The sequence below is a fragment of the Mus caroli genome, chromosome 3, assembly GCF_900094665.2.
Source record: "Mus caroli chromosome 3, CAROLI_EIJ_v1.1, whole genome shotgun sequence".
Classification (NCBI taxonomy): Eukaryota; Metazoa; Chordata; class Mammalia; order Rodentia; family Muridae; genus Mus; species Mus caroli.
In genome coordinates, this window is record NC_034572.1 from 102,943,636 (window position 1) to 102,960,423 (window position 16,788).

Below are 16,788 nucleotides of genomic sequence, written 5' to 3' on the forward strand. Positions count from 1 at the left end.
CCATGGGTATTTTGTTCCCACTTCTAAGAAGGACCAAAGTATCCACGCTTTGGTCTTCCTTCTTCTTGAATTCCTGAACAGAACACCAATGGCTTGTACTGTAAGATCAAAAATGGACAAATGGGACCTCATAAAATTACAAAGCTTCTGTAAGGCAAAGGACACTGCCAAAAAGGCAACCAACAGACTGGGAAAAGATCTTTACCAATCCTAAATCCAATAGAGGGCTAATATCCAATATATACAAAGCACTCAAGAAGTTAGACTCCAGAGAACCAAGTAACCCTATTTAAAAATGGGGTACAGAGCTAAAAAAAAGAATTCTCCACTGAGGAATACCGAATGGCTGAGAAGCACCTAAAAAAATGCTCAACATCCTTAGTCTTCAGGGAAATGCAAATCAAAACAACCCTGAGACTCCTCCTCACACCAGTCAGAATGGCTAAGATCAAAAACTCAGGTGACAGCAGATGAGGATGTGGTGAGGATGTGGAGAAAGAGGAACACTTCTCCATTGTTGGTGGGATTGCAAGCTTGTACAACCACTCTGGAAATCAGCTTGGCAGTTCCTCAGAAAATTGGACATAGTACTACTAGAGGATCCAGCAATACCTCTCCTGGGCATATATCCAGAAGATGCTCCAACCGGTAAAAAGGACACATGCTCCACTATGTTCATAGCAGCCCTATTTATAATAGCCAGAAGCTGGAAAGAACCTAGATGTTCCTCAACAGAGGAATGGATACAGAAAATGTGGTACATTTACAGAGTGGTGTACTATTAAAAACAATGAATTTATGAAATTCTTAGGCCAATGGATGGATCTAGAGAATATCATCCTGCGTGAGGTAACACAATCACAAAAGAACACACATGGTATGCACTCACTGATAAGTGGATATTAGCCCAGAAGCTCGGAATACCCAACATACAATTCATAATACACATGAAAATCAAGAAGATGGAATGTATTTTATATTGTGCTATTGGTTGGCATGACATCTTGGGACAAGGAAAGGTTATGTTTTAAAATTGATGCTTTTGTGTGTCAAGCTAACAAGGTGTCAATTGAGCGCTCTAATTTTATGCCCACTCAACACAAACTGGAGTCATTTTGGAAGAGGACCTCAGTTTAAAAAGGCCTCCACCAGCTTGGCCTGTGGTGTATTTTCTTGATGAATGATGTGAGAGTTTAGATCACTACAGGCAGTGCCACCCAAGGCCTGGTGGTCCTGGGTGGAAAAAAAAAGGCGCTGAACAAGCCTGAGGAGAAAGTCAGTAGGCAGTGTTCCTCCATGGCCTCTGTTTCAATTCCTGCCTCCAGGTTCCTGCCCTGCCTTCCCTCAGGGATCCAGTGAGACCTCAGAGCTGTAAGGTGAGATGATAATAAAAACTCTAATGAAGAGACAGGAGAATTTGCCCCTACACCAGGTGCTCCCTCCTCCCAAACTGAATAGCTCTTTAATTGATTCCTCAGAATCCAATTACTCCTGCTTCATCTCTTCCACAGGCAACATTGTGGGCTTAGGCCAGTACGTTAGCATCCTATTCAGATTTCATGATGTTGTCAACCACACAGGGAAGGGCTGTTGGCATAGTGGGCATTTGTGCCCCTCTGCTCAGGGCTGACTGGGCCCTGGGGCCCCTCTGTTCTGCAGAGTGACTATGAGCTGCAGCTGAGCACACAATGCTCTGGTCAGCTGCAGGGACAGCTGTGGCAGCAAAAGTTCTGTTGAGTTCTGATCAGAATCTCTCAGAAGACACCTTCAGATTCCAAGACTGAACTGAGTGTTATCAGGAAGATGTTCCGGTCCTTTCCTGCCACCTGTAAGGGCTACAGCAAAGGGTGTAGGGTGACTTTTTTTTTTTTTCTAGAAAAAGGCCTCGCCATGTTTGGATGTATACATGGATGGGGAAACAGTAATAGTTTTGAGGCTAATTTCTCTCTCTCTCTCTCTCTCTCTCTCTCTCTCTCTCTCTCTCTCTCTCTCTCTCTCTCTTTCTCTCTCTCTTCCTGTGTGTAATGAGAGAATTCCTTGGGCTTATTTTTGTGAGGTCTTCTCTTTGCTTAAGACAAAAGTAAGTGTGTGTGTGTATGTGTGTGTGTGTGTGTGTGTGTGTGTGATACTGTGGCTGTGTTGTACCATATCATGTATGTGGTGGTCAGAGGACAACTTTCAGGAGTTTTTTTTTTTCTCTCCTTCATGTGGTTCTGAAGGGGCTTAGTGGCAAGCACCTTTATTTACTGAGCCATCTCATCATCCTTTTTCTTATTTGTCATCTATCATCTACCTGTCTATCTTATCTATCTATCTATCTATCTATCTATCTATCTATCTATCTATCTATCTGTCTATGTATCCCTGGCTGGCCTAGAACTCACTATATAGACCAATCTGGCCTCACAGAGATGTGCCTGCCTCTGTCTCTCTGCCTCTCCACCTCTCCTCCATCTCTCTGCCTTTCTGCCCCTGCCCCTGCCCCTGCCCCTGCCCCTGCCCCTGCCCCTGCCCCTGCCCCTGCCCCTGCCGGGATTAAAGGTGTGCACCCCCCACACCTGGTGATATTTTATTTTTAAACATGTGCTGGCTGCACTCTCACTCCGTGCCACATGCCTCACATGCCTCATGTCCTGCCATCATCTAGAAACCAGTGAGCTGGCACTCTCGTGCCTACTTGTTCAAAAGAGAATCAGACTCATAAAAGTTAGATAAAAAACATGCAGAGACACATGCCTGTAGGCTCAGTTACTCAGGAAGCTGAAGCAGAAGGACAACTTCAGCCCAAGAGTTTGAGGCCTGCTGGATATAGTGATTTCTTATCATAGAATAACAGCAGAAAAGGTAGAGGAGGAGGAAGGGGAGGACTGGCTATAGATGCCATACAGTTAATGAACTGAGGTATAGGAACCAAACCCAGTGTGGACTCCAGAGTTCCCACTGTGTCTTTGTCTCTCCAGGGAAAGTTTTCTTCCCACTCCTTCAACTTGGGTGTGAATAACCCAGAACTCTGCTCACAGAGACACGCCTTCCCCACTCTGTAGTAAGCCTTTGTCTCTCTAAATGGCTTAAAGCAATCCTGTGGCAATTTTCTCTTGCTCCTCTCTCCAGGACAGTTTTCATTTTTTAAAGCCTGGCCTCTGTAACACTGGCATGTGACTATGAACGAGGGCTTTGTTTGATGTTTTCCAGATGCCCTAAGTTCGTGTTCCTCTTTCCTTGAGGGAGCTTTTCTCATTTTTTTCTTTGTCAAACATGTTATTTTAGCCTTTGAGGTTAACTAATAAATCCCAAGTTCGTAGACATAAAAATTTGGATGAGGAAGGATCTCAAAGACCTGTTCTCCTAACCCCATCACCAGATGGGCAGGGCCAGCCAGTGGTTATGGTCACCCTGAATTAGTAGAGTTTAGATCCTGGCTGATGTTCTTAGGGACCAATAACCCTGGTCATTGTACCTAAAATCTGGGATGCTTTTATTACTTCTAAGGTGCTGTTCACCAACAAGAAGAGTGTCTTCTAAATGGATGCTGTGGATTCTCTTAAAAGAATGTGAGCCCAGTGGCAATCAGCTGTGCCCTGACCACTTTCAGAAATATTCCCAAGACACTTGGCTGCCACCACCATGTCCTCTGGGCTGAGGCAGCTACTAGGGACTTACTGAGGCAAAGTCTCACTGTCAGACTTCCTTCCTGGGTCCTAGGAGAAGAGGGATGCTTGGCTACAGCCTGATATTCAAAAGACCTCCTCTGGCTATATTTCTGTCAATCTTTCTATGGTAGTGGTTTTTAACCTTTCTCATGCTGTGACCCTTTAATACGGTTTTCCATGTTGTGGTGACCCTGAACCATAAAATTATTTTTGTTGCTAGCTAATTCATATCTGTAATTTTGCTACTGTTATTAATCATAAGGTAAATATTTGATATACAATCCCCAGGGGGTGGCCATCCACAGGTTGAGAAGCACTCTTCTATGCTCTTTAAGAAACATAAGAGGAGGTTTTAGGGCTCTATATCCAAATAACGCCAGAGGGAGTAAGTCTCCCAGGAGTGTGGAAAGGCCTGTGAGTGCAGGTAGGATCACCACTGGTGCTCAGAGGAACCCCCTGGAACCCTCAGGACACAGGAACAGAGGGGCTGCCTGGGAGAGGAGTCTTCCAGTCTCTGTCTGCGCCCAGAGCTGATCCTGTGCCACAGAGCTACATACATACATACCGCCAGGAGAGAGCTGGTCTCCCAGGAGTGCCGACACACCTGCAAGCACAGAGCTGACCCTGTACCACAGCTCTCCATACCCAAATTCCTCCAAGAGAGAACTGGTCCCCCAGGAGTACTGACACACAGGCTTGCAGGAGGGATAAGCCAAAGTCAGAGACAGCAAAACCAGTTAACCTCAAAGACAACCAGGTGAAAGGCAAGCACAAGAACATAAGCAACAGAAACCAAGACTACTTCTCACCACAGTGAGCCCTGGTTACCCCAACACACCAGAAAAGCAAGACTCTGATTTAAAATCACATCTCATGATGGTGATAGAGGAACTTAAGGACATAAATAACTTTCTTAAAGAAATACAAGAGAACACAGGTAAACAGGTAGAACACCTTAAAGAGGAAACACAAAAAATCCCTTAAAGAATTACAGGAAAACACAACCAAACAGGTAAAGGAACTGAACAAAACCATCCAGGATCTAAAAGTAGAAATAGAAACAATAAAGAAATCACAAAGGGAGACAACACTGGAGATAGAAAACCAGGAAAGAGACCAGGAGTCATAGATGCAAGCATCAACAACAGAATACAAGAGATAGAAGAGAGAATCACAGGTGCAGAATATACCATAGAAAACATTGACACAACAGTCAAAGAAAATGTAAAAAGCAAAAAGCTCCTAACCCAAAACACCCAGGAAATCCAGAACACAATGAGAAAACAAAACCTAAGGATAATAGGTATAGAAGAGAGTAATGATTCCCAACTTAAAAGGATCAGTAAATATCTTCAACAAAATTATAGAAGAAAACTTCCCTAACCTAAAGAAAGAGATGCCCACGAACATACAAGAAGTCTACAGAACTCCAAATAGATTGAACCAGAAAAGAAATTCTTCCTGTCACATAATAATCAAAACACCAAATGCACTAAACAAAGAAAGAATATTAAAAGCAGTAAGGGAAAAATGTCAAGTAACATATAAAGGCAGACCTATCAGAATTACGCCAGACTTCTTCACCAGAGAAGAAAATCCTATGAAAGCTAGAAGATCCTGGGTAGATCTCATACAGACACTAAGAGAACACAAATGCCAACCCAGACTCATACCAGCAAACCTCTCAATTACCACAGACAGAGAAACCAAGATATTCCATGACAAAACCAAATTTACACAATATCTTTCCACAAATCCAGCCCAACAAAGGATAACAGATGGAAAACACCAACACAAGGAGGGAAACTACACTCTAGAAAAAGTAAGAAAGTAATAATCTTCCAACAAACCCAAAAGATAGCCACATAAACATAAGAATAACATCAGTAATAACAGGGAGCAACAATCACTATTCCTTAATATCTCTTAACATCAATGGACTCAATTCCCCAATAAAAAGACATAGACTAACAGACTGGATACATAAACAGGACCCAGCATTTTGCTGCATACAGGAAACTCACCTCAGTATCAAAGACAAACACTATCTCAAAGGGCTAGAAAAAAATTTCCAAGCAAATGGTCCCAAGAAACAAGCAGGAGTAGCCATTCTAATATCAGAAAAAATTGACTTTCAACCAAAAGTCATCAAAAAAGATAAGGAAGGACACTTCATACTCATCAAAGGAAAAATCTACCAAGAACAACTCTCAATTGTAAAAATCTTTGTTCCAATTGCAAGGGCATCTACATTCATAAAAGAAACTTTACTAAAACTAAAAGCACACATTGCACCTCACACAATAATTGCAGTGGACTTCAACACCTCATCCTCAGCAATGGACAGATCAGGGAAACAGAAACTAAACAGAGACACAGGCAAACTAACACAAGTTTTGGACCAAATGGATTTAAAAGATATCTACGGTCATCAGGGAAATGCAAATCAAAACAACCCTGAGATTCTACCTCACACCAGTCAGAATGGCTAAGATCAAAAACTCAGGTGACAGCAGATGCTGGTGAGGATGTGGAGAAAGAGGAACACTCCTCCTTTGCTGGTGAGGTTGCAAGCTGGTACAACCACTCTGGAAATCAGCTTGGCAGTTCCTCAGAAAACTGGACATAGTACTACCTGAGATCCCAGATATACCATTCCTGGGCATATACCCAGAAGATGCTCCAACTTGTAATAAGGACACATGCTCCATTATGTTCATAGCAGCCTTATTTATAATAGCCAGAAGCTGGAAAGAACCCAGATGTCCCTCAACAGAGGAATGGATACAGAAAATGTGGTAAATTACACAATGGAGTACTATGCATCTATTAAAAACAATGAATTTAGCCGGGCGTGGTGGCGCACGCCTTTAATCCCAGCACTCGGGAGGCAGAGGCAGGCGGATTTCCGAGTTCGAGGCCAGCCTGGTCTACAAAGTGAGTTCCAGGACAGCCAGGGCTACACAGAGAAACCCTGTCTCGAAAAACAAACAAACAAAAAAAACAAAAAAACAAACAAACAAACAAAAAAAAAAACAATGAATTTACGAAATTCTTAGGCAAATGGATGGAACTATAAAATATCATTCTGAGTGAGGTAACCCAGTCACAAAAGAGCACACATGGTATGAACTCACTATTAAGTGGATATTAGTCCAGAAGCTCTGATTATCCAAGATACAATTAACAGACCACATGAAGCTTAAGAAGGAAGTCCAAAGTGTGGATACTTTGGTCCTTCTTACAAGGGGGAACAAAATACCCATGGGAGGAGTTATAGAGACAAAGTGTGGAGCAGAGACTGACAAAAAGGCCATCCAGAGACTGCCCCACCTGGGGATCCATCCCATATACAGTCACCAAACTCAAACACTATTGTGGATGCCAACAAGTGCTTGCTGACAGAAACCTGATATAGCTGTCTCCTCAGAGGCTCTACCAGTGCCTGACAAATACAGAGGTAGATGCTCTCAGCCAACCATTGGACTGAGCATAGGATCCCCAAGGGAAGAACTAGAGAAAGTACCCAGGGAGCTGAAGGGGTCTACAGACCCACGGGAACAATATGAACCAACAGTACCCTCAGAGCTCCCAGGGACTAAACCACCAACCAAAGAGTACACATGAAGGGACCCATGGCTCCAGCTGCATATATAGCAGAGGATGGCCTAGTCGGTCATCAATGGGAAGAGAGGCCTTTGGTCCTGTGAAGGCTCTATGCCCCAGTGTAGAGGAATGTCAGGGCCAGGAAGCGGGAGTGGGTGGGTTGGTGAGCAGGAGAGGGGAGGGGGGGGAGGGGCTAGGAGGTTTTCAGAGGGGAAACCAGGAAAGGGGATAACATTTGAAATGTAAATTAAGAAAATATCTAATAAAAAAAAGGGGGAATAATAAAATAATGGAAGCTTCCATAAGAAAGAAAGAAAGAAAGAAAGAAAGAAAGAAAGAAAGAAAGAAAGAAAGAAAGAAAGAAGAAAGAAAAAAAAGAAAAGAAAGAAAACACTAGGAGATAGCATAGGGGAAGGAACACTGAGATATAGGAGAGGTGAAATAAGCCAGGCACCGAAAGACAGGTACTTGATCTCATTCATATGTACAACCCAGAAAGGCTAATCTGAGACCGGGAGATGGCTCAGTCTCTTGATGCATGGTATTGAGAACTTGACTTCAATCCCCAACACACATGTAAAAGGACCGATGTGTTCTAGTGTGCCTGTAGTGCCACTGCTAAGGAGACAGACACAGGAGGCTCCTTGGGGCTTACTGGCCAGCCTGTCTAGTCAAATTGTAAGTACCAGGTTCAGTGAGCGACCCTGTCTCAGAAAGCAAGATTGAGAGTAGGGAAGACACCCAATGTTTACCTTTGGCCTTTATGTGCCTATGTCCATGAATATGGGTACAAGCATACCTACACACAGACATACTCATGCAATCGTAGACACGCACGCACACACACACACACACACACACACACACACTGATCCTACTGAAGCAAAGAGCAAAACACAAAACTATAGTTAGCAGAATTGTTACAGGGACAGGGAGGACCCGGTCAATGGCTAGAAAGTTAGACTAGGAAGAATACATCCTGATGTTACTGATATTCTGTTGCAGAATTAGGTACTTAACAATGATAAATATTTCAAAATAGCTAAGAAGATTTTTAATATTTTACTACAAAAAAAAATCCATGTTTGAGGTGATAAATAAGCTACTCTTAGGCCCAGTGTGGGGGCAAAACACCTTTAATCATGCCATTCTGGAGGCAGAAGCAGGCAGATCTCTAAGTTCGAGACCAACCTATTTAACATAGTGAGTTCCACGTCAGTCAGAATTACACAGTGAGAACTTATTTTTTTTTAATTCCATTATTTTATATACATATATCAAAACACCATATTGTGTGCCACAAATATCTACAATTATGATGTGCCAATTAGAAAATAAAATACCAATTTACAAAAGGCAACAGAATGGGGATGTCTGGCTCTGATGCATGGCCATGTCTGAGCTGAGCTTTCCTCCAGCATCACGTGACTCAGGGACGCCAGGGAGATGTGTAAGAAAAAAACTCCACATTTGATCTTCACTAAAACAGCCGAGAAGTGATGAGAACAACGCCAAACTGTATGGCTCTCTCTTGTGGGAGATCAAGATATGGCCATTAAGGACAGACCACACCTCCTCAGAAATTAATGGATAAAAATTATAACGTTTCCATCATTCTCTTTCTCAGTAATATTTAGGATGAGTTATTCTTTGGCTGAGGTTTCTGTGTTCAGGCTTGCAATCGAATCTAAATGAAAAACATCTGTTTCTGTTCCTCCGAAGAAGCCAGATTAAGCCTAGCTTCCTACAAGATTCTGGTATATTTACTAATGAAGCTGTTTTCTTTTCTTACAGCATAGAACACACAGTGCAGCCATTTAATGAATGAAATGCAATGAAAACCAGACAACACATTTTGAGCTTTAAGAACACCAAGACCGGGCAGCAGAGGACCACAGACATCAGCCCACACCATCATGGACGAAACCGACTTTTCAGAAGATATGACTTATAAGCAACAGGAGGACCTGCCTTATGATGGGGACTTCTCCCAGATGAAGATGTGCACTTCTTACAACTTTACCATATCAAATGACACCTCTCCTGTCTCAGCAGAAGTTGTTCTGGCAGGAGAAGACCCTCAGGAAGTGGCTTCTAACTGTGAGGTGCGCCAGGACACAGCTCTGCTGGCAACTTGGGATAAGATGACTGAACATGTCAGCAACAGGCATGATAAAGATAAGCAATGCGCCCTGGCTTCTCCTGTTCCAGCTGATAAAGAAGATACCTCAAAGTCCCATGTCTCAGATATTTTACTCCATCATCTCTCCGGAGAGCAATTCTTCAGGGGTCCAGGCGCTGGCTATGAAGCTCTCCCAGAGACCTTGACTGCTGAGAGTCTTGAAGACTCAGATACTCTTACAAATATCATTTCATGTTATGCAAAAAAATATTACTTCAAAGAACAAACCCCAGAATTCACTGGCCAGCCCAGTCCACAAAATAGTTCAGCAAATAGCAGCAAGCCCTGTTGCTCCCCTGGCACAGAAGGAGAAAACGCCTCTCCCTTAGAAGAAGCAGTGGCTGCTGGGAAGAGCACCCATCAGGAAGATCCAAGCTTTCTAACCAGGACTAAAGGTCCAGGTGATAAATATAAAAGCTGCCTGAGGCAGACACCCCAGAGACAGCTGCCCGACAAAGCAAATTCAGGCGACTGGCTCAGATACAGCCAGGCTCAAGTGCACTACCAGTTTCCAGATTTTCCTAAGGTTTCTCCCAAAGGGAAACTGTCTAGGAATACTATAACTAACAAACCACTTACCATAGCTAACGAAGGCGGCCATTCTCCTAGGTTGACTAGTAAATCAACCGTTGTGCAAGATAATTTAGGAACCACGTCTGTGTCAAATCGTGTTGAAAAACAACAGGAGCAGAAATGGAAATTTCCTGAACCTTTGCAACAAATACAGGTAAGCAAGAATGGTCCCTGTCAATGCTAACCCAGGGTAGTCATCCCAGGGTGGGCTTGTAGCTAGAGCTTCGGTGTAGCTCTGAGGTTTAGGCCCCTGGGTTATCCTGCGCAAGTGAACCAACCACTCGGAAGCTTAGCGATGACCTCATGAAGAATCAGAGACTAGATTCAGAAAAACAGAGGAAGATACAACCCCAAAGCTCTCAAAATTCTCCCATTATCCTTTCTTTTTGTTTTTTTTTTTTATTATCCTAAGTTGTTGTTGGTTTTGGTTTCTGGTGGTGGTGGTTTGGTTTTTGTTTTTGTTTTTTGAGACAGAGATCCTTTATGTAGTCCAGGCTGACCTGGAACTCAAAATGTACAACCAGGCTGGCCTTGAACCCACAGTGATTCTCCTGCCTCTGCCTCTCAAGTGCTAGGATTAAAGGGATTTGCCACCATGTCCAGCCTCCAATATATTTCTTAACTTCATCTAGAGTTTTTAAAAATTTTATTTATTTTTATTGAGAGTTCCATACACACATAGAATAAAATTCACCCCATTTTCTCTTTTAGTTCCTCCCCATTTCCTCCACTATTTTCTCTACCACCTCCATCTGCTCTCTTTTTAATGCTAGCTTTTATTATTTTACTCTATGTGGAGAGGTGTTTGCTTCCCGTATGCATGTGTACCACATGCATATCTAGTGCTTGCAGAAGGCATTAGGCCCTCTGGGACTAGAGTTACAGATGATTGTGAGCCATGATGTGGGTGCTGAGACCCGAACCCAGGTCCTCTGGAAGAGCAGCTGGTGCTCTTGACCATTGAGCCATCTCTCAGCCCTCATCTAGACTTCTAAACTCAGTCCCTCCCTGAAAGTCTTCTTCAAGTGCGTGACTCTTCTCAACCCCAAGTTCTCCAGATTCCTCCTTCACAGGGAACACCCGTGCTTTGATTGCTTTTGTAAATCTCGTGTAGCCCAGGTTGGCTTTGAACCTCTGATCTTCCCAACTTATCTTCCCAAAATTGGGATTACAGGCATGCGCCAGCCTAATGGGATCTACCAGAGAATCTTCATTTACAGCTTCCTTTAACTCTCCCAAAGGCCACAAAAGTCCTCAAATCCTGCAGCTCAAAGCTCCCACTTACCTGCTGCTACTTCATCACCATCATCACCATCTTTGCCCACCCCCACAATGCCCTATAACTTCTTTCTCCCCACTTTCCCTTCCCATGAGTCCCTCTTTTCTCTAGATCACCCCACTTCCACTTCCTGTGATCTACATTCATATGACCTTACATATTTGTATAAAATCTGGAATCCACCAATGAGAGAAAACAGGTGATATTTGTTTTTCTGAGGCTGAGTTTGCTTCATGTGATTATCTCTAGCTATATCCATCCTGCAAGTGACATAACTCAATCCTCCTTCATGACCAAAAAGTCCATTATGCATGTAATCCGTGTTTTCTTTATTCATTTGTGTTGTTGGACACTGTCTTAGTTAGGGTTTCCATTGCTGTGAAGAGACACCATGACCACAGAAACTCTTATAAAGGTCAACATTTAATTGGTGCTGGCTTACAGTTCAGAGGTTCAGTCCATTATCATCATGGTGGGAAGCATGGTAGCAGGCAAGCAGTCATGGCTATGGAGGAGGAGAGTCCTACATCTTCATTTGCAGGCAGCAGGAAGAGAATGAGGCTCACTTCCTCCAACAAGGCCATACCTCCAACAAGGCCACACCTCCAGCAAGGCCACACCTCCAGCAAGGCCACACCTCCAACAAGGCCTCACCTCCCAATAGTGCCATTCCCTGTGTACCCACGGGGCCATTCAAACCATCACAAACACCTAGGCAAGTTCCACAACTTAGCTATTGTGAACAACATTGCACTAAACATTAATGTGCCGCTGACTTGGAGATTTGGGGCTGAATATCCAGGTTTGTATAGGAGTTCTATTTTCAGTTCATCTCCGCCTCATTTGAGTCATAATAGCCTAGGGATACCTGTTTCTTCTGCCAGATCTGTAAATTCTGACGAACCTTATCTTCACTCTTTCCATTGCTACCTCCCAGAGCCTGGCCTTGTGACCCACATCAATCATTCCCTCAGTTATCCATGCCAAACGAAATAAAGCTAATCTCTGGATACCACAATTCAAACAGTATGTGAGTGCCCATTTAGGATGGCACCTTTTCATGGCTAATCTATGCTACTTCTCCCTTCTGTGTCCCTGTCTTCTCATCTCCACCTAACTTCTCTTCCTATTGGGGTTCAGGATCTCATTAATTATTTAAGGTTCAATAGTTCCATAAATTCATCTTAAAAAAATACAGGAAAAAGTTTAATTCTTTGTTACTGAATGGTCTTTCTCTTAAGCCTTGTGTGACAGTCATACTGGGTGTAATAGCACTATTTTGAGTGTTTCTATTTCTATCTTCATCTACAACATCCTTCCAGTTCAACTGAACAAACTGAAGATTTGAGCAGATACCCAATGCTACCCAGCACACCGCAGACCAGCAGTTCACTTGGCCTGACTGGGCTGTTTTCTGTCTTAGAGAAATCTACATTCCTATGGTACTGGAAAGTCTTGGGGGTTCACTTTCTTCTTATAAGAGAACATTCATGCAGAATGTTCTACCAGTTCCTGGTAGCCCATGGTTTTGTGGGAGCAAAACAGGTGTCCACTCATGTCTCCCCAGCAATGCTTGAACTTATCAAGAAGCTTTAGTCAGGGTTCTGGTCCCCACCTCACCCCACCCCACCCCATCCCCAGTCCTATCAGCTTAAATTGGAGAACTGGATCCAATAGGTTTCTTATTGTCCTGTACTGGAGGTGTTTATCCTGGTTAGAGTCGACTTTGAGCACAGTCAGTTGTCTCTCTGGTGGGTATATGTTTTTCAGCTCCATAAGTTGGGAGTAGCAAGACTCAGGAGTTTAACCCTGTGCAGTTAGCCTGCAGCAGTAGGAACCACCACTGTGTCAACACATTTAGCATTTAATGCATAGTGTATTATTCAGTAAGTCTGGCTGCCATGTCTGCATTAACTAGAGCACCATCAACAAGAGCTCTGTTGAGCTGTGCTAAGGTTGACAATGGCTCTTGCTCTCATGAAGCCTATGTCTAAGAGACGTGTTGGAGTATTATACATCTAACCTCAAGGGCAATCATAATATCAGCTGAATATCTACTCCAATAGCCCTGATAGCAGCTCTATACGGTACATTCTCTATCATCCACCCACACACACCCTTACCACTAAGAAATTTGAGGCTTATAGTGATGAACAATTTCCTGTGTTAGCCACTCACAGTGTCACAGTGACATTCATCTTCAACATGGCAATCACAGCCTGGACCAAAGCACTGTGCTGCCTCCTCAATGACCAGGACAGAAGGCATTCTGAATGATACTGTCGCTGACTAGGCTTCCTTACTCTTTAATTTTGCAGGTGCAGCCTGCCACACACACCTGCCAAGAACCTCTCACAGGTAGTATCTTAAAACTATTTTTACTCAGAGAAGAATTTTGAAAAAAACTTTAAGAAAAAAACAAAACAAAACAAATGTTGCTGATTGGCACAGACTCTTATTTGTAACATTTAGTAAAACAGTGGTAAGAAGAAATGAATGTTAGCCAAACTTGGCCTTTTTTTTCTTTTCTTTTCTTTTCTTCTTTTTTTCTTTCTTCTTTTCTTTTTTCTGCATAGGGCTTGAACCTGAGAAATGTTGCTTGAATTTGACACCAACACCTCAAAAAGATCCTTTCTCAAATTCTTACATATTTCAAAAGATCTCCCATGGAAAACAGATGTGCCAGAAACTGAAAGAACAGACTGACCAACTGAAGAATAAGGTAATCCTTATTAAGAATGTATGAGAGAGATGGGGGAGAAAGGGAGGGAGGGAGGGGGGGGAGAGAGAGAGAGAGACAGAGAGAAAGAGACAGAGAGAGAGAGAGAGACAGACAGACAGACAGACAGACAGAGAGACAGACAGACAGAGAGAGAGAGAGACAGAGAGAGTCAGAGGACAACTTGAAGGACCTGGTCCTCTTCCCATTCTGTGGGTGTCTAGGGAATCAAGCTCTGGTTGCCAAGCTAACTGAAAGCGTCTTTGCTCACTGAGCCATCTCACCAGCTCCACACACATTTCAAGTTTATCAGTAGCATTAGAGACAACCAACGCCACACAGGAGAGGCCGTGCTGTGAATGAAATGTTGCATTTTTTTTTAAAACTGCAGGTACAAGAATTTTCCAAAAGAATAAAACAGGACTCTCTCTGCCATTTGCAAGACAAAAGACTGGTAATGAATTTAATCTGGTTTTTAAATCTTTATTTGGAAATTCCAGTGGGTAAATGTAGAGAGGCTTTCCATAGCCATGAATAGTCTGCACAGTGGTAGGCAAGGAAATGGAGAAGGAGAATTAAAACCATCTCAGTTTCTGGAGTTATATGGTTTAGAATTCTGTTTCTAGATGTATTTATCCTTCTTTTTTCCCCAAGGAAGATATTTCTTACCTCACCAGTTACTGTATAATAAACCCCAGACCATGGAATGTTCCAGAGAAGAACATAAAATCCTCGTAAGTGGTGAATCTGTCCACATCAGATGGGCCCTGGTAGATTTCAACTGTAAAAGTCCCTGGTATCTGACAACTCGAGACACAAGACTCCGGAGATGCTTAACGAGGAAGCTCAGTGCATGGCTTTGTGGCTCAGTGCATTCACCTTTGCCACACGTTCACACCCTGGCTTGTTATCACAGTCGATTGAATGACTAATTCATGTTGACACCAGAACAGCTTTGCTGTCATAAGAAATGGAGATGGAGCAAGGGGGAAAAAGTTGAAACTGGGCAGAACAAATGAGCTGAAGATGGAGAAGATGGAGTTTAGGCCATGGGGTCTGCACTGGCAACAGCCAGAAGACCTAATGAAGATTTGAGCAAGATTCAGGGCAAACTGTGCTGCAGAAACCCCACACTATGGGCCAAACCCAGGACAGAACCCAGTGATTAGTTATTCACTCATCGTATTATAAACCAATCCATCCTTCATTTGCTCACCACATTGATTAGCTAGCTGCTCTATTCATTCAGAAAACACTTAGCAAGCACTTTTGAATGCCTGTCCCGGGCACCAGAGATTCCAAGAAAGACCTCCTTCCCAAGTGTCTTTTATTCTACTAGGAACAGATTGGCAAGCAGATGCACAGCCTAGCAGGAGTTCATCCTTTGCCACTGAGGGGGAGACTTTGGATGGTCCTGAGAATGCCTGCTCACTTGAGTAGTACAGCTTGAGAAACAGTGAGCTTGGCAGGATAGGGAACAAGAATCTTCCAGAAAAAGGACCAGCGTGGGCAACAGCACAAAGGCTATGTATGACAAGTGTGAGAACCCAGCAGGCACATGGAGACCAGAGCACCGGGCACAGGGCTCAGAGTGCACATGGAGACCAGAGCACCAGGCAAGGACCATGTCATGGAAGGAGCTTGGATTTCATCCTGAGTGTGATGGTGGAGCAACAGGAATTGAAGCCAAGGGATAGCAAGCGCCATGGGGGTGAGACTGTAGGCTAGGACTAATAGGAAGTCAACACTGGGCAAGTTATAAGGGTCTGAAGGATGGAGAGGGGGCTTGCCACATCCACTCCAGTAGCGTCTGTGGCAGGGGGTGATAGATTTAAAGGAATGAAGTCAAGCAAAGGAGGAGGTGTGGGTAGTTACAGAGTCCTGGTTTGGATAACTGAAATCAGAAACCAAAGTGGAGGATCCAGTTCAGAAAGGGTAGGGAAAGCAGGAAGAGGCCAGGCCTCAAGGCTGGCTTAGGACATTTAGTTTGAGGTCCCCTTGAGGACAGGCAAATGAGAAGATCTAGCAGCAGGAAGTCATAGCGATATCCTGATCTTGGGCAGTGTTTGGGTTGGAAATGACATTTTGGCAGAGTTGTAGGCTGAAGTTCTGGTGTGGGTGAGATGCCCCCAGCCAAACGGTCTCAGGGTAATAAGTGGGAAGGGTCAAGGACTCTCCCCAACTCCTCTCTCCTGCTGCTATCTTCTATTGATGAGAAACAACTGAAGCCAGAGTAGAAGGCTCCCGATCATGCAGTGGAGCCAGGGCCAGCCTCCTGCAGAGAAAAACAGAGGGTGGCAATAGAGAGAAAATGGAAAACATTCACCAGGTCAGCCAAAGACAAGGGCTGACTTTGAACTCACAGGGATCCCTCTGCCTCAGCCTCCAAAGTGCTGGGATAAAAGGTATATGGCACAATGACTAGTCATTTCTATATTAACAGGAATTTGCAGTAACAGCAGCTACAATGTATTGAGTGGGCACAGATAGTACTGACTTAAGATAGTTTGACCTAACAGGTTTTCAACTCTACATGATGTAAATGTGATAGCCATTCAGTAGATGGCTTAGATTCCTGTTGAGGGACCCATAGATCCTGACAAGGAAAACTACTAATGCTTCAAGTTAAACAATGGCCTCCGTTGTCGAGGCAGATACTTGAATTAACCCTCACAGTGAACTCTCCATTTTATATTTGCCTCTTTTTTAGACAGGGTTTCTCTGTATATCCCTGGCTGTGCTGGAACTCACTTTGTAGACCAGGCTGGCCTCGAACTCA

At 43.6% G+C, this 16,788-nt stretch overlaps 1 protein-coding gene across 2 annotated transcripts in view; it reads left to right on the forward strand.

Annotated features, from left to right (window-relative positions):
• Aknad1 (AKNA domain containing 1) overlaps positions 1-16,788 on the forward strand; it is a 42,667-nt gene that overhangs the window by 2,900 nt on the left and 22,979 nt on the right. The window contains exons 1-5 of one of the 2 annotated variants that reach the window (XM_021158604.1): positions 1,751-1,828; positions 9,051-10,165; positions 13,609-13,648; positions 13,867-14,012; positions 14,401-14,463. In XM_021158604.1, coding sequence (XP_021014263.1) covers positions 9,173-10,165; positions 13,609-13,648; positions 13,867-14,012; positions 14,401-14,463 — 1,242 coding nt within the window. In that variant the 5' untranslated portion in view covers positions 1,751-1,828; positions 9,051-9,172. Of the gene's footprint in view, positions 1-1,750; positions 1,829-9,050; positions 10,166-13,608; positions 13,649-13,866; positions 14,013-14,400; positions 14,464-16,788 lie in introns of those variants that run through there. The other variant, XM_021158605.1, reaches the window with a different exon arrangement.